Source organism: Paramormyrops kingsleyae, chromosome 16, assembly GCF_048594095.1.
Source record: "Paramormyrops kingsleyae isolate MSU_618 chromosome 16, PKINGS_0.4, whole genome shotgun sequence".
Lineage (NCBI taxonomy): Eukaryota > Metazoa > Chordata > Actinopteri > Osteoglossiformes > Mormyridae > Paramormyrops > Paramormyrops kingsleyae.
Window position 1 is genome coordinate 28863371 of NC_132812.1, and position 26435 is coordinate 28889805.

The 26435-nt window shown below is 40.9% G+C and overlaps 3 protein-coding genes across 5 annotated transcripts; all 3 read right to left on the reverse strand.

Annotated features, from left to right (window-relative positions):
- On the reverse strand, positions 1–3708 carry wbp4 (WW domain binding protein 4). Of its 2 annotated transcripts, XR_002840315.2 has the most exons (11): positions 3582–3708; positions 3196–3268; positions 2946–3008; positions 2528–2657; positions 1882–2010; positions 1716–1801; positions 1526–1601; positions 1245–1441; positions 910–1169; positions 455–738; positions 1–164 (listed from the first exon to the last, which is right to left on the reverse strand). XR_002840315.2 is itself a non-coding variant. In XM_023829017.2 (10 exons), coding segments are annotated over exons 1-10 (1221 nt in total). In that variant the 5' UTR covers positions 3584–3708; the 3' UTR covers positions 1–533. The 2 variants fall into 2 exon arrangements, 1 of the variants encoding a protein (XP_023684785.2); XM_023829017.2 differs by having other exon boundaries at positions 1–738.
- Positions 3709–4674: 966 nt separating this feature from the next.
- Positions 4675–20213, reverse strand: LOC111852773 (SLAIN motif-containing protein 1-like). Of its 2 annotated transcripts, XM_023829014.2 has the most exons (9): positions 19674–20212; positions 11072–11196; positions 8864–8983; positions 8206–8322; positions 7404–7541; positions 6683–7036; positions 6183–6332; positions 5416–5698; positions 4675–5184 (listed from the first exon to the last, which is right to left on the reverse strand). In XM_023829014.2, the coding sequence occupies exons 1-9, from the start codon at positions 20075–20077 to the stop codon at positions 5109–5111; spliced, it is 1767 nt and encodes a 588-aa protein (XP_023684782.2). In that variant the 5' UTR covers positions 20078–20212; the 3' UTR covers positions 4675–5108. The 2 variants fall into 2 exon arrangements, with proteins under 2 accessions (XP_023684782.2, XP_023684783.2); XM_023829015.2 differs by lacking the exon at positions 6183–6332 and having other exon boundaries at positions 19674–20213.
- Positions 20214–20258: 45 nt separating this feature from the next.
- On the reverse strand, positions 20259–25134 carry LOC111852764 (sciellin-like). The gene is made up of 8 exons (XM_023828999.2): positions 25058–25134; positions 24068–24133; positions 23664–23739; positions 22609–22662; positions 21879–21947; positions 21586–21694; positions 21352–21454; positions 20259–20793 (listed from the first exon to the last, which is right to left on the reverse strand). Exons 2-8 carry the CDS (start codon positions 24105–24107, stop codon positions 20771–20773), a joined length of 474 nt encoding a protein of 157 aa, XP_023684767.2. The 5' UTR covers positions 24108–24133; positions 25058–25134; the 3' UTR covers positions 20259–20770.
- Positions 25135–26435: the final 1301 nt, after the last annotated feature.

The following is a 26435-nucleotide window of genomic DNA, read 5'->3' on the forward strand; positions in this document are numbered from 1 at the left end:
TCCATTGTGCAACCACCATAATTTATTTTTTTGCCAGTATTTTTGACAAACTGACACCAGATAGACTTGTGCATCTCAGCAAAGTATCTGTACCTCTCATGCAATGCAGCTCGTGTCTGTGGGTTATTGTCCATCTCACCATCATATTGCTACGTATATTTTCACTGCAGAAGGAAACATTACGCATGTCAGAATGGGAAACTGAGATGCTTAATTCAAAGCAGCAGCGAGGGCAACACAGACATAAAACAAATAATCTAAAATATAAAACATTAATGGTTAAAATCCTCTGTATTTAGTTCTTGCAATTCTATAACAATGGTATCTGTTTAAGAAAAAACAGTACAAAAACAAAAGCATTAAGCACACATAGAACAGTCTGACAAGAGCTTCACTGGAAGTTCAGCATCTGTCCCAGTCAGGCCATCTGCTGACACCAGAATTCCAAACAGACCTTCCAACCTGATGCAAGTGTCCGTCAACAATCTGCAAGTAGGATTCATGTGTCCACAGGTAAAATCCAGCGACCACTGTCAATCATCTTTGCCCCTCTGCCTGAGGCTCCTGGATTTGCCATTGTCCATCTTTCTCTTCTTAAAGACTGCCCCCTGGTCACCTTCATCCCCCAGCGACGTGATGGTGCGCTCCCTGAACTTGACCTTAGGCTCAGGGGGTAGGTCAGTGCCTGTGGCTGCACCCACACCTTCTACCTGGGGCAGCTGCAGGTCCACCTGCTCACTGTAGGGTGGTAAATGGGTTAGATATCACGCTGAGATGTCACGCGCCATCCTGACAGGGAACCAAAACATTTTATCCAAGTTTTCTCAGCTGTTCCTCTGTAGCCATGTGTACCATATCCAAATACATGAAATATGTGTAAGAGTTTTTTAAAAAGCTGGATGAACTTACTATGGGTCAGGCTCCTCCTGGATCTGCTCCCATTCACCATACGGGTTCGTCTTCCGTCGTCTTTTAGCTGGGATCACCTCTACTACAGGAGCACTGCCATTATCATTTTTACCATTATCACCATCACCACCATCCTCCTCCTCCTCCTCTTCTTCTTCCTCCTCCTCCTCCTCCTCGTGAATGGCTCCACCATCATCCTCTTTTCCATCTTCAGTCTCTTCTCCCTCGACTCCAGACGGCTCAGATTTCTCTTCCTTTTTCTTATAGTAAAAACACGTGTTAAACTGAAATGCTTATTCTCCAAGCAGTAAGTAGCCCATCAGTCGGTGTCTCACCCTGAAGCTTATTTTGGGGACGCCTGGCTCTTTGGGGGTCTCAGCTTCCACTCCACTGGGAGGCTGCTCTGAGCTGCTCTCCTCCCCTGAAAGGGGCTCTGCCTGAGGAGCTGACGGGTCCTCCAGTGCCTCACTGATTTCACCACTGCTGCCACTGTCCTGGGGTGGGTCATCCCCAGGCTTCCCCCAGCTGGATTCTGGAAGTGAGAGAGAATGACAGTTAAGACTGGAAGCTCCTGCCTGGTTTCTGCCTAATTATAGTACAAGGCATGGAACCTTACCGCCAGTTAAAGTGTTATAATAGTAGGTGTATCCCTCTGGACTCAGTGACTCTACCCATGGTGAGTCTGAAGACGTCTAAAATGAGCATGAACAGTTCAATATACGGAACATTCAATCGTATGCGAGTGGAACTAATGTTGAGCATAAAAAAAAAACATCACTGTAAGCACAATTTTAGAATGACAGCACCTGTGTCTCAATCTTAGTTTTCACTTGAGTTCTTCTTGAAGTCTTCTTTCCCCCAGTGAATCCTACTGGTTTTTCCCACTGGGACTCTGAAAAAATATAAATCCGCATTAATGAGGAACACCAGTGACTAGCGGTCAGAGAACACTTGTGTGAAGCGGGTTCCTACCGCCAGTCAGGCTGTTGTAGTAGTATGCATATCCATCATCAGTGACGCCCTCGCTCCAGACGCGCGGCTGCTTACTGCTGACGGCCGGTGGCTCCACTTCTGCTCTCCTACTCTGAGGCCTAGCAGCACCTGCACAAGTGCACAATATACTTAGTGACTGAGTAGATAAACATATCAACATACATATTTTGGTTCTGTGAATATAAAGGATGGAGAGAATACAAGGTCTCAATAAATATCTACAAACTTGCAATTTTCCCAGCAAATCATTCAGATGACAACCTTCCACTGTTTGGCCATATTTTACACACAAACACACACATACCACAGTGACTACACATGGCATTCAGTTCACTGACAAATTAAAAAGATACATTTTAAATGTTCAGGACATTTATCATGATCATTACTGATCAAGAGTCATGACAGCAACACAAACTCAGACCACTGAAATATTTAAAAAAAAAAAAAACAAAATCAGCAAAAATTGTTAAGCATACATATACGACTCGGTCCAATCTGCACCATTATTCTGTGTTTTGCGCCTTGCTGTGTTCATATTTTAATATAGAAATCCATAACATGCATCCTTTGACGAACAGCATATTTCTTACACACTTCTCGGCTGTGCATATGTGGCCCCCACCTGTGCCAGATTCAGCTTCCAGCCGTTTCAGGTCCTCCTGAAACGCCTTTAAAGCAGCTTCCTCCATAGCCGCAAACTCCTTGGACATGCGGTCCTCCTGTTTAGCCTTTTCAATGCTCTTCTTCTTAATCTTAAAAACAGAGTGTCAAAGCCGCCAGCCACCAATTAGTTAGGGGCAGGGGTGGGCATGTTTTCACATCTTGACATCTGCACTTTATCTCAGAGAAAAGCCTTGCCAAGTTGTTGTAGGTTTATACCCCCAAAACCGCACGAGCGCCCCCTACAGCCCACTAGAAAGTAATTCGAAGGGCTCCCTTTACATTTTTACCCACAATAACTTTCGAGTCTCACGCAATCAAATCAAAATCATAGTAATACACCTTTATTACTGTATTGTGCATTCAAATTATAACCGTACCTCTGCAATTTTGGCGGCCACATTTTCTTTATGATTCTTTCCTCTTTCGTGGAACTCTATACTCTGAAGAGGAAACACCAAACTGCTCACAAAAACAGATCCTTGGCTGGAGTACAAACGCAGACGAGAAACACAGCTAGGGAAAAACGATCAAACAAATGCGAATAGTATTTGGCCATCATGTATAATAGTGTTGATTCAATAGAGTGAATTAACTACAAGAAAGATAACACGCGTCTTGAAGTCTTACCGGCTTGTTATCTGCTATCCAGCACTTACAATACTGGCAGAATTTCTTTGGTTGAGATTTCCAGTAGTCAGCCCTAAAGTAAAATAATATACACAGACAGATCGATGCATGTGCGCACACAAATAATAAATACAATAAGGACAATCAAACCCCCAAATGATATAATTCCCTATAAATCCCTCTGTTAATATTAAAGTGTCAGTGAACGAGCTACTACAAACTATAAAGCACAACTTGCTATACGTAGCATTAGGTTTACATTTATTGCTAACTAGCCCACATGGAACACCCAATATTGCGCGTTTAATACATCGTAGGGGTCACAAATGCCAATGAAGAACGCAATATACGAATGCAATGTATAGTTTGTATATACATAAACTTACATTATAACCACAAAAAGAAGTTGGTAAATAATTTGACTACCATTCAAATCACATTGCTAACTTAAGCTATCGTGGAGGATTCGCCGAATGGCAACATGTACGGGTACCGGAGAAGGCCAAAATACCTTTCGGCGAACGTTTTTTTCCCCCAGACAAGTTATTTAAGTTCTGTAATCTTTAATGGCCAAGATACGTGCATGAAATATATAAAACAAATGCAACTCGATAATGTAATGTACGCGTGGGTCATCTTAATAACGGACACCACAGCTCTTTTAAGACGGAAGTTTCGACTTCAATGACAACCTACTGCCATCGTAGCAGGGGCACAGACCGGGAAGTCAACAATTTACTGAAAGATCTCACGCACATACCAGTCTGTATGGAGTAAAATGTAATAATTATAACAACCATGAATTTATAATTGTGCATATAAATAATTGTATAAAATCTTTTAACACTATAAAAGAGCGATGCGTGTGTGCGTGCACTGAATTCACTCTGAGTGAGTTCGTACTTGTGCAAAGATGAGTATAGATGTGAACGGATGACATGGCCATTGGAATAGTAGTGTTTGCCTACAGTCTGTACTACACTGCAGATAGCACGGCCGCCATGGGGCGGCGGAAACGTGCGCGACGCGTTGGTGAGAAAAGCAATGGAGTCCGGCTGCAGGGATCCGCAGGTCCAGGATTCGCATCTGTTGGAGGAACCAGACTGAGCATCACGTCCCATGATTTTCAGTCGGACACTGTATCCGAGTCCCGAGCTACGCGTTTACGTCACTTTAATTTATCTAAATAATTACAACAATTATTTAGTTGTACGCAGATGGACCAGTTCTCAAAACCAAAGCAACGTGATTAATTCAAAGAACAATAACATATAAAAACAAGAAAATTACTTAGGCAAAAGTAGACTAAACGAAAAATATAATGCATTTTGGAGGCCATATTTGTGATCGTTTCAAAGAAATTGTAATTATCACAGTTTACTTATCAGCGCTTTCAGTTACAAATATAGTTAGGATCTTATTAAAAAGTATAATGTAATAAACACTGGAAATCAAATCAGTTGTTTAACAGTTACAAACTTTTGTAAATTCAGATTTTCAGCTTTATTAAAGTGTTAAAATGTTTCTTTTTTTTTTTTACAGCAAAACATTCTTGGTTTAGTCGTATTTAAAACGAGTAAAATAATTTCATTAGTTACAGCAATGTTTTTTTAAACAATTTCAAATATTATGCCCCAAGTAGACTTTTTGGATAAAATATTTTGCATTACAAATCTGACAAGAAAACTGTAATGGAGAGGGAAGTATCACGGAAATGCATACTGTTTACACATTCCTGTTGACTGAGTACCACAGAATCTCCCACTCAAGAACTACACGTCAAAATCGTGTCCCTGCTACATCATCAGTCCTTCTGCATTTCAAGAAGACTTTGTGACACGCCGAGCTGCCCTGGCCTGCTGGGTACCAAACACGCTTTTGGTGTTTCACTTCTCCAGCTTCATTACCCCGAGTTAGAAACATCCATCTCTCCAACGTCCCTCCCAGGGGGCACTCAGTGTAGAAAGGCTCTTTGCTGGAGCGAGTAAACTGATGGCAGGTAAACAAGAAAAGAGCGGAAAGGATCCTTCAAAATCCAGATATATATGTCAAGGTAAATCATAAAAGCCTTCCACATCTTTGCTAGGAAATAATAGTAGATGCAGTCTAATACAAAATTCCATGTTGTCTGCTAATATTTATAATTTTTCCTGCCTGTTACAGTATGTGTTTTTATTTATAATTTGACCTAAGGGTGATAAAGGATGGTTTTGCATCTACCTGCGGACTGGCTGACTGATGTTACTATGCAGAACGGCACCGATTCCCATGACGGAGGCAGGCCTGGGTACGATGCCTCGACCCACTGTTGGTGGGCCACTGGACTTGCTGGGAAGGCGAATGCCGATACTGAGGGCACGGTGTGTGCTGTTGGTGGAGCATGGGATGCTGGGAGCTTGCATGGTGGGGCTGACGTACGCCATGGCTTTGAGGGCGTGCCAGGGGGGTGGCGGGAAAGTCCGCGCACTGCGGACATGCGGCTGCAGCTGACCAGGGGAAGGAACTGACCAAGAGGCAAGGTGTCATTTTTTTCTTATAAAATTATTCATACAGATTTGCTATCAATACAATTATATACTGTCAGAAAAATGGTACAGTCCTGGTACAGTTTTGTACCCCAAGGTACAAACAACATTGATGTATCCTCCAGTGGTACAAAGATGTTCCTAAAAGGTACATTTACCTACAGCAAGGGTACAATTGACAGGCCCTTGAGGGGACAGCCTAAATGCCAGGTAATCATACCCTCAAAGGCAAAAACTGGTACTTTTTTCTGACAGTGTAGTAACAGTCTGGTTGCATTGATGTTTTCAAGAAGTACCGTTGTGCTTGAGAATGCTGATGGTCTGTGCTTTTGGTTCCCTGACATGCACTGAACACCACTGACAGTTTACACACTGGGATGTCAACTCAAAGTGAGTTAAAATTATGCCAACATATGCCAACTGGTGCGAAAAGCCACTGCTAGTCAAGGGTGATTTGCATACTTGAAGACTGCGGCCTTGTTCGAGCCCTGGAGTAGTCAAAGCTTTGGCTGGTGCGAATGGAGGACTCTGAGCCGGCAGGGCCTGTAATGCTGGGAACACTGGGAGCACTGGGAGCACGCACAAGGTTAGGCATGCTTCTCCGTAACTTACCTACAGGAAAAACAATGTCATGTAGTCACTTAGAACCTGGGAGATACAGAAATTTAAAAGTGATAACATTTAGAAAAGAGATTGGATTTATATAAATTTAACATCAATCTTAAGTACTAGCATAGCTCAATTGCTATAAAATGGAAAGGTACTTTAGTAGTGAAGTTAAGAACATTTCAAATAGTAAGATTTTTATATTTAGATTAAACCTGAAAGTCTACTCAAAATAGATGATCCAATGATAATGAAAACCAGTTATTTTGGGCTGTTGGCATTATTTTCCATTTATTTATGAAGTGTCAAGATATTTTCCAGTCAGACACAAAACCCCTGTAATAAAGCCACCTCACCGATGTTGGGCCTTTGGCTTTGAGCGTGTGGTGTGTAGCTGGACCTGACAGGACTGCAGTGCTGCGGTGGGTAACTGGACCTGACAGGACTGCAGTGCTCTGGTGGGTAACTGGACCTGACAGGACTGCAGTGCTGTGGTGGGCATCGGCCTTCAAAGCACTGCGCAGCCAGCAGGCTACGACGGCTTTTCCTTTCACTGTGGGACGGAGGCAAGCTGCACTGCTGGGTTTCTGGTTGATCGTGCTCTTTCTCTTCCTCCCCATTCAGCTCGCTGTGGGCCGCCCGCTGCCCAAACTGGATGAAACTGGAGCTGCGGCTGGTGGCCGAAGCCGAGGCGTAGTCCTGACGGAGACCTGGAGGAAGGAAGGAATAAACACACAGGGACTCATACAAATGCATAAACAAACCCGCACAGATTCAGATAAACACAAAACACACACAAAACGAGACCAGTCTCAATGAGCACCGCTTCAGCAAAGTATTCACTTTAACTACCTACTACAAACCCCACACTTCCATTACACAATTTCTACTTTTTGCCAGACTACAGAAAACAGAACATAATCATTTATTACTTCTAAACTTCATTTATTAGTTGCCTTTAACTTAGAACTACTGGTGGACTGTGAAATACTTGGTCTTACCAAACTAGTTCTAACAGTGAAACCCACCCCTGACCCACCCCTGACCCCCAGCGCCAATCCCACGGGAAGTACTTACTCTCCTCCTGCATCCGTGCCATGATCTGCACATCTGTCAAGTCCTGCAGCTTGTAGCCCATGGAAATAGAATCATCTTCCAGCTGGGGAGTGCTGAGGGGGGGCTGCGAGCTCAGAGTGGGGTGTCTGTACCCATCACCTTCAACAACAAGGAGGAGCTGGACATTTGTGCCACATGGGGGGGGGGACCTGAGAAGCTAATCCACCCCTGGAAATTGCTTTACTGATTTCTATAGCAGGAGCAACAAACTTCAAGCAACGAATGCAAAAATTCTGCAGACCTGTTTCTGTTTTACTTTTTGTGATTATATCCATCTGAAGCTAAGCATGTTTGAGCCTGGATGGTACTTGGATGGGAGACCAGCTAGGAAAGCTGGGTTGCCTCTCAAGGGGGTGTTGGGGTGGGCAGCAGGGTTGCCTGTCCTGCGGTCTGTGTGGAACCCAGTGCAATGACAGGGACACTGCACTGTAAAAATGGCACTGCCTTTTGGATGAGACATAAAACCGAGATCCTGACCCCTGAGGTCATAACAGATCCCCGGGGCGTCTTTTGAAAAAGTTAGAGTGGTACCCTGATGTTCTGCCTAAAAATCACCCACTGTAGCCCTTTCAAATCAGGCCTCTTAATCATCCCCTATATCTTAGGTAACTTAGCTACTGTGTGCGGAGTGTACTGGTGCAGAATGGCTGCCACTGCATCATGCAGGTGGGTGTTACACAGTGGTGGCCCCCCCACTGGTTCTGTAAAGCACTTTGGGTGTCTTGAAAAGCACTATATCGATGTAACATTCATACAGGCTTACTGTGACTAGAGGAGTGGGGGAAGAATGAAGGTGATCTCTCAGCTTGAGCAAGGCAGCCCTTCCCATCGGATGTCTGAGTCACAGGAGGTAAATGTTGACTGGATGTGCATAATGAGGCTAGACAAACGTAGAAATCAGAAAATGATCATACTACAGTTTCCCACACCCCCTGTACCTTTGACTCAAGCACATTGTAAAACTCATCGACATGCTTGTTCAGCTATTGATCTGAGACAGAATTTCTCAGCTGTAAAGTAGCTAAACTGCCCACTGAAGTAGTTTCTCTATTCATGTAATCTGCCTTAGAAAATGACCTCAAGAAACAGAAAAAGGGAACGTATCGTGGCACAGGTTCTCTACTACACAACCCAAACCAACTGATGATCAGTTAATTTCAGGTTTTGAATAAATATAAAATAATATATGGTTTAACATTTCTGAAAAGCTGAAAACCTTCCATGTTGAGCAATGCACTATAAACTTTTGTCAACTTTTCAACACAGTATTTCAAATGTCTGCTGAAAAGTACTCTGCATATAAACAGCAAGTTTAATTGCTTGTGTCATCTAATACTGTTTTCATGTGCTGGTTAGATTACGGCACGGGTATGGATGGAGGATTCAGGCCAATTTGAGGAGCGTGTTCAGCAGCGCATTACCTGCTCGCTCTCTGGGTCTAGGTTTAACAGAAGGCCGGGCAGACGTCCTAGGGGGCCGTTCTATAGTCACAGGGCCGTGGGGGAGGGCAGGCCTGGAGGAAATGTCTCTCCCTGGGTGGGCTGAAGAAGGGAGGAGCAGAAAGGGAGACAGGAGGTTATACTCCATGTTCTACCAGATACATCTTATTTCAAAGGCAGTGGGAAGATGTATGTTAAGGGTAAATTCCAAATTCCTCAAGTAATCCATACCCTTCTCTCTTAGACGGGCCACATCTGTCACACATTCATCCACATCTCACACTCAAGTCGACAAAGAAGTTGCCATTCAGGCTTCACAGCACAACAGAGACTATGGTATTAACACAAGTAACAACAAGATCTATTACAGAAATGCAATCAAACAAAAAGAAAAAAACAGCTTCAATAGCTTCAGAGGGCTTTGTTTAGGCTTTGTTTAGGCTTTGTTTAATGTCTCATGGCGAAGCACAGCGTGTGCACTTGACAGACCACCTTGTTTAACACCACGGCAACACTAGGTCTTACAAAATAGTTGTTTAGATACAGTACTCTGCAAAAGTCTTAAGCAATCAAATAAAATGATGTTTAATGATATTCATGTTGGTGAAAATCTACGATGCTATGTCTGTCAAAGCGTGTCAGCTCAGCCATTTCAAAACCTGCCCTAAAGTCACCCCAGTAGTTGCAGCAACCGTCCAATACACCCATGTGTTTGTTGACTCGGCCGCTACCCCACCTTGTTTGGTTTCTCAATACCTCATTGAGTTAACAAGCTAAGTTAATTAATTAGTTGAGCTGGTGGAAAAATATAACAAACGCACGGTATGGCTGAGGTGCCCCGGGGGAGGGATTTGGGAACCAAAGCGATGTTCGTCTAGAGATCCAAAAAGATGGCTTACATTGTGTTACTGCTACTTTGTTATAATGCTAAATTTTTATTTTGTAATGTTACATGTACATTGCTACCTAGATAAACAGCCTTACACATTTTCTTTGACTGAGTACTATAAGATGTTTACACAGTACTGTAAATCACATCGGTGGTGTCTGCTGTATTCTGGGATAGCATGTTTCAGAAGAACTAAACAGCTAAACACATGGAAACAGGCTAGAGCACAATGACTTTTTTTTAAAGATCAAATTCCCACCTAGTCCCATGTACATTATAAGACATGCTTCCACTAACATTTAAATCTAAATGTGTTAAGGGCTTAAATACAGAGAACAAAAGCGGAGTTCTTCTCAAAAATTTGTAAGCACATGCAGCCTCTGTTCTTGGTCCTACCACTATGGCACAAAACTGGCATTCACTGGGAGCCACAAAACACTCTTCTTTTCAAGCAACAGGCACAAAGCTGAATTCATGACCTAACTGAGCACAGCCCTGATCTCCAACACCACTGAATCCAGCCTTTCAACAAGAGACACTTCAACAAAACACGCACTTTGCATCAGACAGATTTCAGATTATTCATCCAGAGACTTAAAATTTTCCTAAAAAGAGTACTTCTTTCCAAAACACAATATATAAATCTTAGGAAGCAATCTAGATAGCTGTAATTTAAAATAAATATGCATATCTCCACATGTCCATCTCACTTAGGAATGGCCTAAATGAAAAAAAAAATTAAACTACTTAAGCCATGTTCGTATATAATAACTCAATATTCCAGCAACTTACAACATTACAGATATCTAAGGATTCTGTGGGGTACAGTCTGTGCATAAGGCATCTAAATAAAACACAAAAGGATATGAAGTGGTAAGACATCTCATGGACATACTGCAAGGGCTACAATCCCAACACTGGTGACCCAACATTGTTACACAGTGTGTGACAACACATTATGTAATGACATTCCATTATATGATGAAAATTTGTTACATTTTGTCGATTTATTGAATAATGCAGCATTATTACATAATGTGTTGTTACACACGACCATATTCCATTGTTGGCTGAACATAATGTAAAGTAGATATATGTTCTAATAATGGGGAAGAAGGAATGGTTGTGGAAATAGTAGAATGCTGTTGGGGGTAGATGAATGGGGGAAGAAAATGTATAGTATACAAGTGGCTGTGAACCATAACTAGACCATACTAAATTGGTTCTAGTGTACAAGGATGTAGAGGGATCGGCAGTAGATGGTCAAAGAGAATGATGTGTGGGGGTCATCCTCCAGGCACCTTGAGAAAAGGACAGCTGCGCAGCCTGGACGTCGGGCCTGGGACAGTCTAACACCTGCCTGCACCACTGCAGGGGGCTAAGGGCACACTGTGTCCGGGGCTTGGCCTTTGGCGATGCATATAGCCTACAGGAAAGGAAGAAGTCACCATCAGAAAGCCATTGAGACTACGTACTGGGGCTGTAATGGTGCACGTATCTGCCATGTACCGTTCGGTACATCATTTTCGGTTCAGTACAGATGATGAAATGGTTGAATATATTATTGACATGGGCGAAGCCTAAGTTTAGCTGTTCAACACAGAAAAAAAACATGTTAATTGTGGTTGGGAGCCGGTTACAACTAGTGTTGAGAGCTCAGAACCTCCCATGTCACTGGCATCAGTAGTTTGTGAACATTTTGGCTTCTAAACATTACACCAACACCACAGAAAGAGTAGTGAATAAGACCAGGACTGTCTGTTGGCTCTGTTATGCTGTATGCGGTTATGTTGCTGGAAACACATCCCACGCACTCATTTGAGACAACATCATCCGAATGCATCGGACCGGAGCAAGTCAGTCTCCCATGGCATTTGAGGTGCTTTTGCCAGGAAAATCCGACTGGGCTAAAAAAAAAAACTAGCTAAGGCTATAGGAGTGTTTATCACTACAGATATGTAACCAAACTTGGCAGTAGAGAACATGGGATTTACCTAATTATTATTGTTATGACATAATATTTTTGATAGTTACATTTATTTAACATTTATTTTTACAATGTGCAAATATGCACCTTAGGATTTGTGTGCAAACATATCGACAGATACACTGGGTTTGGTTTACATCTGTCCTAATTGTTTTTTATTTACGGTTTTAATAATAATTTCAAAATAAATTTTGTTTTCCCTGCTGTACTGAATTTGCCTGGAGCCATCAACTCAACACTAAGGTTTTATCAAGCCACAAATTTTGAGTACAATTACACCCTCACTGCGTCCTGTACCAGAATTTTAGGGAATTGGATATACCTGCACAAACTCTTATGTGTGTTCTGATCCAATGTGACTTTTCACATTTCTATTGAAATGACCAAACCTAGAAATTCCCTGCAAGAATCACATGGGGATTTCTGTTTAGCTGGCAAAAAATCTCTGGTATACTTCCTGTAGCACTGTAGCAAAATTAAACCACAAATTGAAAATTTTTGGAGCATACCTCTACCAGCTTAATTTAATAAATTATATGCAGAATACTTAAACCCAGCAAGGAACTATACTTATGTATTTTACAACACTTCATATGCATTAACAAACAAATGACGTGATTAACGTGAATACGTAATGTTACGTACTTTGCTGACGTAAATTCCAACCTTTATTTTCTCTGGTGCATATTACTAAAATGCACAAATAATACAAAAGGAACAGATAAAACTACTGAATAAATTAAATTGAATGCAAGTACTGTGCCGTGTTTTTATACAGACCTGGAATCCACTTCCAAATGTCAGCCATGTTAAACCTCTCTTGGAAGACAGCTGGGTCACATGGTCAGCTACCGCGGTTAAGTTAGCCTCATATTCGATATTCAGTTTTCTAGCTTCAATAACTTTTCACGGAAGTAAGGTGGGGCGTTATTAATCACAGAATCGTGTTGTCCAGTACGCAGGCTAAGATGCACACCGATTATTTTTGCGCTTCAAACCATTTCGTGATTTGTGCAAAATCGTGTTAATAGCTAATAAATTAGGTGCTGTCAGCTGTAATGACATGGTGCTTTAGCATTTTGGGCTCATGGCGACTGATGCACACCCCTTTGTTTCCCAGATTGCTTTACGTACGATTTTTAATTAATTTTTGAATGTTCGAATGTATCCGTGTAATGCGAAATGGGACAATGCATGAATGGGTTAATAACTTTAAAACTAGACAAGACAGGCACTTCTAGTGAAGTGTGCATGGATCAGAGGCCTCTGGGGGACAATGCACACCCCTTGGATTTTCAGAATAACTTTCACTCTAACAGTTATTAATTAATACATTGTATGCATATTACATGGCATAGGGGCAATGCACTAAAGGGTTAATAGTCTTGGAACAAGATGGGACAGCCATGTCCCATGAAGTGTGCTTTGATCAGGGGACTCTGGGGCACAATGCACACCCCTTAGATTTTCAGAATAACTTTCACTCTAACAGTTATTAATTAATACATTGTATGCATATTACATGGCATAGGGGCAATGCACTAAAGGGTTAATAGCTCTGGAACAAGATGGGGCAGCCATGTCCCATGAAGTGTGCCTTGATCAGGGGACTCTGGGGCACAATGCACACCCCTTAGATTTTCAGAATAACTTTCACTCTAACAGTTATTAATTAATACATTGTATGCATATTACATGGCATAGGGGCAATGCACTAAAGGGTTAATAGCCTTGGAACAAGATGGGACAGCCATGTCCCATGAAGTGTGCTTTGATCAGGGGACTCTGGGGCACAATGCACACCCCTTAGATTTTCAGAATAACTTTCACTCTAACAGTTATTAATTAATACATTGTATGCATATTACATGGCATAGGGGCAATGCACTAAAGGGTTAATAGCTTTGGAACAAAATGGGACAGCCATGTCCCATGAAGTGTGCCTTGATCAGAGGACTCTGGGGGACAATGCACACCCCTTAGATTTTCAGAATAACTTTCACTCTAACAGTTATTAATTAATACATTGTATGCATATTACATGGCATAGGGGCAATGCACTAAAGGGTTAATAGCCCTGGAACAAGATGGGACAGCCATGTCCCATGAAGTGTGCCTTGATGAGGGGACTCTGGGGGACAATGCACACCCCTTAGCTTTTCAGAATAACTTTCACTCTAACAGCTATTAATTAATACATTGTATGCATATTACATGGCATAGGGACAGTGCAATAAAGGGTTAATAGCTCTGGAACCAATTGAGACAGCCATGTCCTGTGAAGTGTGCATTGATCAGGGGAACTTGGGGGACAATGCACACCCCTCACTTTTTCAGATTAGTTTTGTCTGTAATAGTTATTTTTTAATATATTGCATCCACTTAAAGTGCAATGGGGCAACACACTAAAGGGGTAATATCTCTGAAACAAAATGGGACAGCCATGTCCAATTGAGTGTGCTTTCATCAGTGGAGTCTGGGGGACAATGCACACCTCTTGGATTTTCAAGATCACTTTCTGTCTAGCAGTTATTAATTATTACATTGCATCCATTTTACATGCCATTGCTCCATTTCATACATATTGACAGTTAATTGATAACACAAATTTATCCATAAGTAAGTTGTAAAGTGTGAATTAGGCAGTGCACCGTGGGACAAAGCAAATGTATCGCAGCTGAATTGCTTGATTACGTGTTTCGTCACAATTAATACATTAGCATTAAGCATTTATCCATTGAACAAAAAAGAAAACAATAATTAAGGCACCATTTGAATCCTGGCTTCTTATATACAAAGACAATTACTCTCCTTATAAAGATTAACTTGGAATAATGAACACATCAAATTTAAAAATTAAAACTTTTTTTTTACACAAAAGAGTTGACAATAACATTCTATTAATCTCCCCTGCTGATCAGTTGAGAGGGGCATTTGGTCACATAGTCAGATTTTTTAACTAAATTTAGTGTTCCAATTTCTCCTTGATAGTACTCTTTTCTTTTTAACACAATTTTTTTAGGTCTTCTTAAACTACTGCAAGATTGCAGCACACCTGACAGGATGCCAACATCTTGAAAAGATGTCACAATAAATGTTATTAACAAAAGATTAAATGTGGAATAATAAATACACCAGAATCCTGATGCATAATGTTGCCACTTTGTCGTCCGAGTTCATTTGCAACATTGGAAATATCAATAGGAATATAGCCTGGACTATGAGTAACAAATATTGGATAAGTAAAAGTATTTATCCCTTTTAATTGTTATAATAATAACAATAATAAGTATAGGTGTCCTGGGGGATCTCCTCCCAGATCTGGAGCAGGGCATCACTGAGCTCCTGGACAGTCTGAGATGCAACCTGGTGGCATCGGATGGACCGAAACATTATGTCCCAGAGGTGTTCTATTGGATTTAGGTCAGGTGAGCATGGGGGCCAGTCAGTGGTATCCATTCCTTCATGCTCCAGGAACTGCATGCATACTCTCGCCACATTAGGCTGGGCATCGTCGTGCACCAGGTTGAACCCAGGACCCACTGCACCAGCATAGGGTCTGACGATGGGTTCAAGGATTTCATCCCGATACCTAATGGCAGTCAAGGTGCCACTAGCCTGTAGAGGTCTGTGTGTCCCTCTATGGATATGCCTCCCCAGACCATCACTGACCCCCCACCAAACCGGTCATGCTGAACAATGTCACAGGCAGCATAACGTACTCCATGGCTTCTCCAGACCCTTTCACTTCTGTCACATGTGCTCAGAGTGAATCTGCTCTCATCTGTGAAAAGCACCGGGTGCCAGTATTGGACCTGCCAATTCTGGTATTCTATGGCAAATGCCAATCGAGCTCCACAGTGCCGGGCAGTGAGCACAGGACCCACCAGAGAACGTCGGGCCCTCAGGCCACCCTCATGAAATCTGTTTCTGATTGTTTGGCCAGAGACATTCACACCAGTGGCGTGCTGGAGTTCATTTTGTAGGGCTCTGCCAGTGCTCATCCTATTCCTCCTTGAACAAAGGAACAGATACTGGTCCTGCTGATAGGTTAAGGACCTTCTACAGCCCTGTCTAGTGCTCCTAGAGTAACTGCCTGTCTCCTGGAATCTCCTCCATGCCCTTGAGACTGTGCTGGGGGACACAGCAAACCTTCTGGCAATGGCACGTATTGATGTACCATCCTGGAGGAGTTGGCCTAACTGTGCAACCTCTGTAGGGTCCAGGTATTGCCTCATGCTTCCAGTAGTGACTCTGACCGTAGCCAAATGCAAAACTAGTGAAAAAACAGTCAGAAAAGATGAGGAGGGAAAAATGTTAGTGGCCCCCACCTGTTAAACCATTCCTGTTTTGGGGGTCGTCTCAGGATGCTACGATTGAGTATGAAGTCCGTTCCATTTCTTCAGTTTCAGATGAAGAGCATTCAGTAAAAAAACAACCCTCCTTAATTATTGTTTTCTTTTTTGTTCAATGGATAAATGCTTAATGCTAATGTATTAATTGTGACGAAACACGTAATCAAGCAATTCAGCTGCGATACATTTGCTTTGTCCCACGGTGCACTGCCTAATTCACACTTTACAACTTACTTATGGATAAATTTGTGTTATCAATTAACTGTCAATATGTATGAAATGGAGCAATGGCATGTAAAATGGATGCAATGTAATAATTAATAACTGCTAGACAGAAAGTGATCTTGAAAATCCAAGAGGTGTGCATTGTCCCCCAGACTCCACTGATGAAAGCACACTCAATTGGACATGGCTGTCCCATTTTGTTTCAGAGATATTACCCCTTTAGTGTGTTGCCCCATTGCACTTTAAGTGGATGCAATATATTAAAAAATAACTATTACAGACAAAACTAATCTGAAAAAGTGAGGGGTGTGCATTGTCCCCCAAGTTCCCCTGATCAATGCACACTTCACAGGACATGGCTGTCTCAATTGGTTCCAGAGCTATTAACCCTTTATTGCACTGTCCCTATGCCATGTAATATGCATACAATGTATTAATTAATAACTGTTAGAGTGAAAGTTATTCTGAAAATCTAAGGGGTGTGCATTGTCCCCCAGAGTCCTCTGATCAAGGCACACTTCATGGGACATGGCTGTCCCATTTTGTTCCAAAGCTATTAACCCTTTAGTGCATTGCCCCTATGCCATGTAATATGCATACAATGTATTAATTAATAACTGTTAGAGTGAAAGTTATTCTGAAAATCCAAGGGGTGTGCATTGTCCCCCAGAGGCCTCTGATCCATGCACACTTCATGGGACATGGCTGTCCCATCTTGTTCCAGAGCTATTAACCCTTTATTGCATTGCCCCTATGCCATGTAATATGCATACAATGTATTAATTAATAACTGTTAGAGTGAAAGTTATTCTGAAAATCTAAGGGGTGTGCATTGTGCCCCAGAGTCCCCTGATCAAAGCACACTTCATGGGACATGGCTGTCCCATCTTGTTCCAAGGCTATTAACCCTTTAGTGCATTGCCCCTATGCCATGTAATATGCATACAATGTATTAATTAATAACTGTTAGAGTGAAAGTTATTCTGAAAATCCAAGGAGTGTGCATTGTCCCCCAGAGGCCTCTGATCCATGCACACTTCATGGGACATGGCTGTCCCACCTTGTTCCAGAGCTATTAACCCTTTAGTGCATTGCCCCTATGCCATGTAATATGCATACAATGTATTAATTAATAACTGTTAGAGAGAAGGTTATTCTGAAAATCTAAGGGGTGTGCATTGTCCCCCAGGTCCCCCTGATCCATGCACACTTGGTAGAATGTGGCTGTCCCATTTTGCTCCAGAGCTATTAACCCTTTATTGCAGTGCCCCTATGCCATGTAATATGCATACAATGTATTAATTAATAACTGTTAGAGAGAAGGTTATTCTGAAAATCTAAGGGGTGTGCATTGTCCCCCAGAGTCCCCTGATCAAGGCACACTTCATGGGACATGGCTGTCCCATTTCGTTCCAGAGCTATTAACCCTTTATTGCAGTGCCCCTATGCCATGTAATATGCATACAATGTATCAATTAATAACTGTTAGAGTGAAAGTTATTCTGAAAATCTAAGGGGTGTGCATTGTCCCCCAGAGTCCCCTGATCAAGGCACACTTCATGGGACATGGCTGTCCCATTTCGTTCCAGAGCTATTAACCCTTTATTGCATTGCCCCTATGCCATGTAATATGCATACAATGTATCAATTAATAACTGTTAGAGTGAAAGTTATTCTGAAAATCTAAGGGGTGTGCATTGTCCCCCAGAGTCCCCTGATCAAGGCACACTTCATAGGACATGCTGTCCCATTTCGTTCCAGAGCTATTAACCCTTTATTGCAGTGCCCCTATGCCATGTAATATGCATACAATGCATCAATTAATAACTATTAGAGAGAAGGTTATTCTGAAAATCTAAGGGGTGTGCATTGTCCCCCAGAGTCCCCTGATCAAGGCACACTTCATGGGACATGGCTGTCCCATTTCGTTCCAGAGCTATTAACCCTTTAGTGCATTGCCCCTATGCCATGTAATATGCATACAATGTATCAATTAATAACTGTTAGAGTGAAAGTTATTCTGAAAATCTAAGGGGTGTGCATTGTCCCCCAGAGTCCCCTGATCAAGGCACACTTCATAGGACATGGTTGTCCCATGTCGTTCCAGAGCTATTAACCCTTTATTGCAGTGCCCCTATGCCATGTAATATGCATACAATGTATCAATTAATAACTATTAGAGTGAAAGTTATTCTGAAAATCTAAGGGGTGTGCATTGTCCGCCAGAGTCCACTGATCCATGCACACTTCATGGGACATGGCTGTCCCATTTTGTTCCAGAGCTATTAACCCTTTATTGCAGTGCCCCTATGCCATGTAATATGCATACAATGTATTAATTAATAACTGTTAGAGAGAAAGTTATTCTGAAAATCCAAGGGGTGTGCATTGTCCCCCAGAGTCCCCTGATCCATGCACACTTCACTAGAAGTGCCTGTCTTGTCTAGTTTTAAAGTTATTAACCCATTCATGCATTGTCCCATTTCGCATTACACGGATACATTCGAACATTCAAAAATTAATTAAAAATCGTACGTAAAGCAATCTGGGAAACAAAGGGGTGTGCATCAGTCGCCATGAGCCCAAAATGCTAAAGCACCATGTCATTACAGCTGACAGCACCTAATTTATTAGCTATTAACACGATTTTGCACAAATCACGAAATGGTTTGAAGCGCAAAAATAATCGGTGTGCATCTTAGCCTGCGTACTGGACAACACGATTCTGTGATTAATAACGCCCCACCTTACTTCCGTGAAAAGTTATTGAAGCTAGAAAACTGAATATCGAATATGAGGCTAACTTAACCGCGGTTCGACAGCTTTATGTGAAAATCAGCAATAAAACACCAAAAACACCAGAGAGAAGTCCAACAGACTGAAACTGCTACGGCTGGATATGTTGAACACCAAACAGACCAACTTGTTATTCAAATAATTTTTGAAAAAGATTTAGCATTTCTTGCTAAATTAAAAAATTATTTATAAAGTTAATTATTTAAAATGATTAAACTTCCTTAATCACTAAATGCATACAGGTAGACAGTGGGAAATGCTCTTATAACTTTCGGAATATCTTATAGCACAAAATCTAACATCCATGTATAATGTCTATTAAATACTTAATGAACTGCAGTCCTAACTCTTCCCCTATTCTAAAAGAATAACCGATGTGACTATTTTGTCGAATTTTTCCATATCGTTGTTACTTTCTAATGTTCTTTTAGGCCTATTGATATTTTTACTCTATAATTAGTTAAAGCAAATAACTTTTTAGCGATACGTTTAATTGGTTAATAGAGTGAAGATTGTTTCGGAATGATGAAACTACAGTACCAGGTGTCTTCTGACTCCGCATCGCAGGGAAGTATGAAGTCTAGGTCTAACAGCTGAACCTCATCCAGGACCGAGAGGCCATTACACACGTCCCGGGTCTCAGCACCGGCCGGGCAGCGCAGACAGAAATAAGCGTGAGGATCGTCGGCGGATGGCGAGCGTGAGAGTATCGGTGTCACACTCGGAATGCTATAGATTCCCGATAAAACCGGGCTGGAGGGGGATTCTGCGGGACTCCCCGGCAGACAGCCGTGTGTGCTCGTCCGGGTCCTCAGCTGCTGGTTTTGCACCTCCAGTTTCCTAACCAGCTCCTGCAGCTTTTTCACTTCCAGCTCAGCATTCAGGGCATTATTGTTACCGCTGACGTCCGCCGTCATATGGGGTCTCAGCACTGCCGCTTCCATCGATTATAACGTAGACAAACAGGCGCAGAAATAGCGGAGAGAGTGTCGCTCCGTCAGCTCCACACACTGAGCTGCTCCCGGGTTAAGAGCCATGTCCCCCCTCCCTGCACGGCGACACTCGGTACCATTTTTCCCCCAGCAGCAGTCGGCAGTCATGGATTTATAACACTGGGACACTGTATGCTCCCCTTCCACATTTTATTGCGTACTGCCGTCTGTCCTTACTGTACATATGAATGAAAACTCAAGAAGCCACCACTATTAGATATGTTATTCAGTATTTTTCTTTTAAACTGGTCCTGTAATTGAAGTCTGTTTTCATTACAGCATAACTTAACATAGCATAGTCTTCATAATATATGTTAAGGTTATAAGACAGAATGGAACAAAATTATTTGCACAAAGAATTGGTTGAGCGTTACTAAAAAGAAAAAAAAAATTAAATGTTAATGATAGGCTTTAGGTTAATATATGCTTCTTAATTCAGTTTGCTATAAATGCATGTATATGTCAGACTATAGTAAACGACTTGTACTTTGGTAGAGACAGAGGTCCATAAAGGGGTATGAATCTGATGGTAAGATGAGGTAATTCCTGTAAAATAACTGAGAAATAAAAGGTTGGGTCTTTGTGGTTGTTCGTACACATATGTCCTGCGGCTGTCTGTCTTCGTCCTTATTTTCATCTGCTTCATTAATTTGAACTGTGCCATTGTTCTGTAAAATAAGAAAATGTTTATGAACAACAGCAATAATTTCTTTTCCGTGACAAGGTCTATGGAAAAAATAAAACACGTCGAAAAAATATTTTAAAATCTGTTGTGAAAGACTTATGCTTGAAAAACACATGGCTTCTCACAGCAGTTGGACTTGAAAAATTAAACGCTTGCACAGAACAATTATTGTTCCTTTGTGTGCATGTCATTGTGTAAAACTGATGGCAAAACCATAACTTTAGTTCAGAACAATATGAACTGTTTAAAGGTGTGATATTTGGTTAATTAAGGCCCTATAAATCCAGTGTCGATGGCAAAAACATGTTGACGTTTAATTGCTTAGCCGTTTTTCTGATCCCTGAAAAATTACCATCTTATTCATTGACAAGACTCTATATTTAGCTGCAACAAGGCAGTTTAGGTAACCTGTTGGAAGGTGTTAGAGCAGGACCCCCCTGGGAAACATACCAGCAGTGCTTAGCTTTCTAATCGGCGTCTTTACCCATGATGCATTGCTGCTCACATGTGACCAGCAGACACGCGAGAGCAGAGAGCTTACCCCTGGTTATGCTGAAGCAGTGCCCACAGTACACCATGTGACGATGCACCCACATGTTGTCCCCAGCCTTTAGGTGCCCCAGAGAGCCATTGCACAGGTCACACTTGGAGAGATGCACGCAGGAGGATTCTTGATAAATCATTTTGATGACTTACAACAGTAAGCGCACCACAGAACACATACGGACTGGCTGCAATGGAGTTTTCTAATTTTTCCATCCATTTTATCTTGTACCTTAAAGCAAGAGGCATGACAGCTGATCTCCTCATCATCCAGGACCATCCTGGGCTCCTGACTCAAAGGCTTATGGCAGTGGGTGCAGAGGTTTTTTTCGTAGATCGTCCTTCAGAAAAATGGAGATGTGCCAATGTAAAATACACAAAGGGCAACTGCACGAGGGGCAACTACCCCTAAGGGTGCAGGAGAACATTACCTCAGCTTTTATCTTACGTTTTAAGAAGCGATATGGTCATGTGTGGTCTATATATATATATGATACATGTAAATTATAGAGAAATTTGACTAACCTGTTGAATGGTGAATAAGACGTTATTGATTTCGGCAGGAGAGTGTCAGCAAGACAGTCCACGGGGCTTCTGAAACGAAAGGGAAACAAATCATTTGTATGCAAAGGCTGAGGTGTCAGTGAGTTCAGAATAAATGACAAGGGAGCTGCATTTCCAGGCATGACAGCTGTAGTAGATTCCAAGGAAAGCAGAGGAATTCCATGTAGTGACAGTGGGAGTGTGCATCTTAGAGGGCCTAATTCACTGGCTCACCAGAGGACACTACTGCCTTTGAGGAAACAAATAACAAAACCATAGCCTGTCTATTAATGTGGCATGTCTGATTCTCTTAGCTTCATAAACATACGATCCCCATCCTGAACTGCTTACCAGCCATTCATGTCATTGATATGTTGTTCCCGTTATTAATGTTGCTCATTTGTCTTTATTTGCATTATTTATGCCAGGGGTGGGCAATCTTATCCGCAATGGGCCGGTGTGTATGCAGGTTTTCGCTGCAACTCCCTAATTAGGTCACTAATTAGAGGACTGATTGGCTGAAGAGTCCTCACACCTGGGTTTGAACAGCTGACCTACAGGTTATCCCAAAAACCTGCATACACACCGGCCCTTTGCGGGTAAGATTGGCCACCCCTGATTTATGTAATATTTATGCATTATTTAAATAGTGTAATCATTTTTTTTTTTTTTTTTTTACAATACATTAGCTTTACAGTTTGAACATGCAGACCTCGCCTCAGCATTCATAGGGGAACTCAGTGATACACCAGCCTTGCAGTCGTCTCTAAGGGACACAAGAAAAGTTTCAGTGATAGGCAGAAACCTTATTTATATCTGTGTTCACAAATCGCGACAGAAGGGATCCTTAGAAATATGAAACACTGAACCTTACTATTGAAATAGAAATCATATTACACAAGCAATTTAATGCAATGCTGCTGTCTTTAAGGGAAACGCAGTACCTGTGTAATGTCATTTTAGCTAAAACACACAGCCCTGTCTAACTAACATATCCATCTCCTTTTCATTATACAGGTCAACAAACTCACTGACTCAACAAACACATTAGATATCTATGTAGCATACATTTCATTGTAAAAAAAAATTATTAAAATAATCACAACAACAGAAATTTCCTGGAAGCTGGGACAATTAATGTCAGATGAAAAAACACATAAAATGTAAAAAAAGTCATAATTATTATTTTTGCATTCTCTGGAGTTTAAGGGCCTAACTTAAAGGTCTACAAACATGTGACCGTTCTGCTAAGGTTGGGTTTCAAACCAGTGACTTTCCACTCATAAGTACAGAGACTTCATTCAATCCATCCAGCCACCAACCGACCCACACCAAAAAAAATGTATTTTTAGATGTAATTAATTTTATTAAGACAATTGGTTACACTGAATTAATTTATCTACGAACAGATTAAACATGATAACTATGGTTGTTTTTATACATTTTTCATGTTTTTTCATCTGGCAGTAATTGCCCGTTTTTAACAGACATTTTCTGCTGCACCTGGAAATTTCAATTTTTTACAGTTTTTTTTTATAGTATGTATCAATCTACTTTTGGTATTTATCTCTAACTATTGCAAATCAGTCTATTTGTAGTATACATCTCAATCTAACACATCAGTCTGCTTTTATTATACAGCTCTACCTAAGTAATACTTAAATAACACTCCTTTTTGTCATACAGCTGCATTTAGCTAACACTGATGCATGGATTTGGTCACTGATCAAAATATAGACGAGAGGAGTGTGTGTAGCCACAACCCACTGGAGAGACTCCACTGCCTTCCACTCCGTCCCGGTCGCGCTGTTGTCTGCCAGCAAAGTGACCTTTGTAGTTTTCACTGAAATCAAAGTGGCACCATGAAAAAGCTCTTCGTTAAAAAATGCCTCCTGCACTTTTAAAACTGCTCTGCCGAAAGGTGTAACTATAACTTCAAATCATTTTTATTTGTGAGCAGAATAACAATGAAACTCACTCTTACACATTTTGTGATGAAGTGAGTTATAGATGTGAGAATCCCAATGTGAAATCACCTGCTACTTCAATCAATTACAGGCGGCCCAGGAAACAAGGTTTACAAATCACAGGATATCCCAGTTTATGGACTTTGTTATTATTATGAATACGGGACAAAAGTATATATATATTTTGTAAAAGAAATATCCTACCAGGTTTTGGAGAGTATGGCTTGGCATAGTAGTAAGACATCTTGGATGTTAGGGTGGGATCAGCCTCTGAAAAATGCATTTTATTGCAGTATATATACAGAAAGCAACTGCATTTTCCTCTTTTTAATGTAAGGAGTAATCATGACATAAATGAATCTTTGGCTGCTTTATATATTGACCGACAGAGAACACTATCTTTGTGATGGTTTTTGCAGAGGAAAGTTCTAGAGAAGATTAATATATATATATATATATATATATATATATATATGTGTGTGTGTGTGTGTGTGTGTGTGTGTGTTCCTATAAACGTTCACATCTACTGGACACTTTTGTTCAAAGCAACGTACAATAAGACAAATGAGTCACGGTGTGAACCAGGCATAAGAGCAGCTACACTGAGCTTCCATGTAAAACGCCTGTGTTTACAGACGGCACCCTGTCTGGAAGCTCAGAGTAGCTGCTCTTATGCCTGGTACATTGTGCTTCAGAAAACAAGGGCAGCAATACCTTAACTGTACTCGAGCAGAAACCTGATGCTATGTTCCACCTCCATACAGACAATCTGTCTACCGACAGTCCACACAATCTGTGCATACTTTTGTAAGGCGTGCTTCTCGTTTATCTCTACATTCCACAACCCTTTGTGCATACTTTCTCTTGATCATTTACATTTTTAAAATAGTCTAATGTCAAAAAGAATGCATATAAAGTTATTTTCCATATGCTCAGATTAATTCTTAAAACTCAAAAATATTTTGGCAATATTGTAGTAACAAAATTGTAGTACAACCATTTTAATAATAAAAAACAGACAATATTTAAACTAAATAAGTATATTTCCCTAAAAAACTTTTAGGGAACCAAATTTGTAGTAATGTATATTGTATTAAATGCTGTCACTACTGTTACACTAAATAACTGTTAACATGAACTTTGAATCAGCATAATTATACTTTCAATGAATGTCGATTTAAGAAGTAAATTTACCTGGAAGGGAAAGCCGTCAGAGAATGTGGTGGAATGGTAAGACTCACATCTAAGTGCATCTACTTTTGTCCTCCAAGGAGGGGATGAGCCGGCTGAGGGCGGAGCCAAAACGGCATGCTCACTTCCTGAAAGCTCAGCAAATCTCACCACAATACCCAGTGGTTTGTCACCAAAGAGCGATAATTAACGTGCTTTTTTTCATAGGGGTTTCACAGGACAAAAGCCAATTATAATTTAAAAACACGTCGAATGCATTTCATTAATTGTAATTTGCTCTATTTATTTTATTACCGGTCAAACAAAGGTACTAATAAATATTTTTTAATGGTACTTTCTTTTTATTTTAAAAATCATAACGTCATAAAATAAGACGGGGCAAAATACTGTAAATAAAATCACTGCTGGAATTAAATGATCAGAAATCAAACATAATTAATTCTTAGTTCAAATGGAACAAAAACCAACATCTTCTACTTCAGTCTAATCTCGAGCCATTTCAGCCACATCTTTCGTCTGAAATAAAACAAAGATCAAAGATATGGAAGAGAGTTTCATTGTCAGTCTGCTCACAAACAAGAACTGTTTTTTAATATCCAAAATTCTAGCTTTAAAAAAAATGTAAAAAAAAAAAAACTGTAGCAAAGAATTTCTTGTGCCATAGCAAAAACAAAAAGAACACAAAAAACACAAAAAACATTGCCCTACTGCCCTTTGTACTTGAAGGGTGTGGTGCAAAAAAATATTTTGTGTTTAGCATGAATTTTATTCCTACAATGGAATTTAAAAAATCTAATTTCTGATTTTGCATATTCTAAATGTAAAATGTAAAAGGAAAAAATGTTTATTACCAGATGCTATAATACATTTATTGTTATTCTGACATTTGTCTACCTGTGTGCGTTCTGTGATCTATCCCGACAAAGCTGTCAACAATTATCACATATTTTGAATCTGACCTGGCATGTCAAGAATTCATGATGAAACTGTGACTTTGGGTGCTGGCATGTGCAGCTCTGTGTACTGTGAAGTCACCCACATTGCAGGCCCACCCATCGTTGTCTTCACATGATGCTCCCATGTTTTCATGTTCCCCTGCTTTTCTATGATAGCCTCAGCTGCTGCTGACAAACATGCGTTAGGATTGTTTGCAGGTAAATGGCTAACTCACCTACTTAACCCCTTTCTCCACATACAATCTCATCTTTTCTTTTGCCATACACACCATATACTGCTTTTTTAGCCAGGGTTGTGCAAAATTCACAATTTATGAATTATGCCCTATTCCATTAATTGGAATTTGAATTGAATTAGCCACACCCTGCAGCAAGAGGTTGAATTTTAATTGAATTGCCCATACCCAGTAGGAGGTCGAATTGGA

Excerpts from the sequence above, each read along its gene's own strand:
- LOC111852764 (XM_023828999.2), bottom strand. The coding sequence starts at position 24,107 with ATGTCTTACTACTATGCCAAGCCATACTCTCCAAAACCTG. Across the intron at positions 23,740-24,067 it reads GCCATACTCTCCAAAACCTG|TGAAAACTACAAAGGTCACT; the intron begins GTAGGATATTTC and ends CTTTGATTTCAG. Across the intron at positions 20,794-21,351 it reads CTGCTTCAGCATAACCAGGG|AACAATGGCACAGTTCAAAT; the intron begins GTAAGCTCTCTG and ends CTTATTTTACAG.
- wbp4 (XM_023829017.2), bottom strand. Across the intron at positions 1,170-1,244 it reads TCCCCAAAATAAGCTTCAGG|AAAAAGGAAGAGAAATCTGA; the intron begins GTGAGACACCGA and ends TTTTACTATAAG. Across the intron at positions 739-909 it reads CAGGAGGAGCCTGACCCATA|TGAGCAGGTGGACCTGCAGC; the intron begins GTAAGTTCATCC and ends ACCACCCTACAG.
- LOC111852773 (XM_023829014.2), bottom strand. The coding sequence starts at position 20,077 with ATGGAAGCGGCAGTGCTGAGACCCCATATGACGGCGGACGTCAGCGGT. Across the intron at positions 11,197-19,673 it reads GCGGAGTCAGAAGACACCTG|GCTATATGCATCGCCAAAGG; the intron begins GTACTGTAGTTT and ends CCTTTCCTGTAG. Across the intron at positions 7,542-8,205 it reads CCCCCACTCCTCTAGTCACA|GTGATGGGTACAGACACCCC; the intron begins GTAAGCCTGTAT and ends TTGTTGTTGAAG.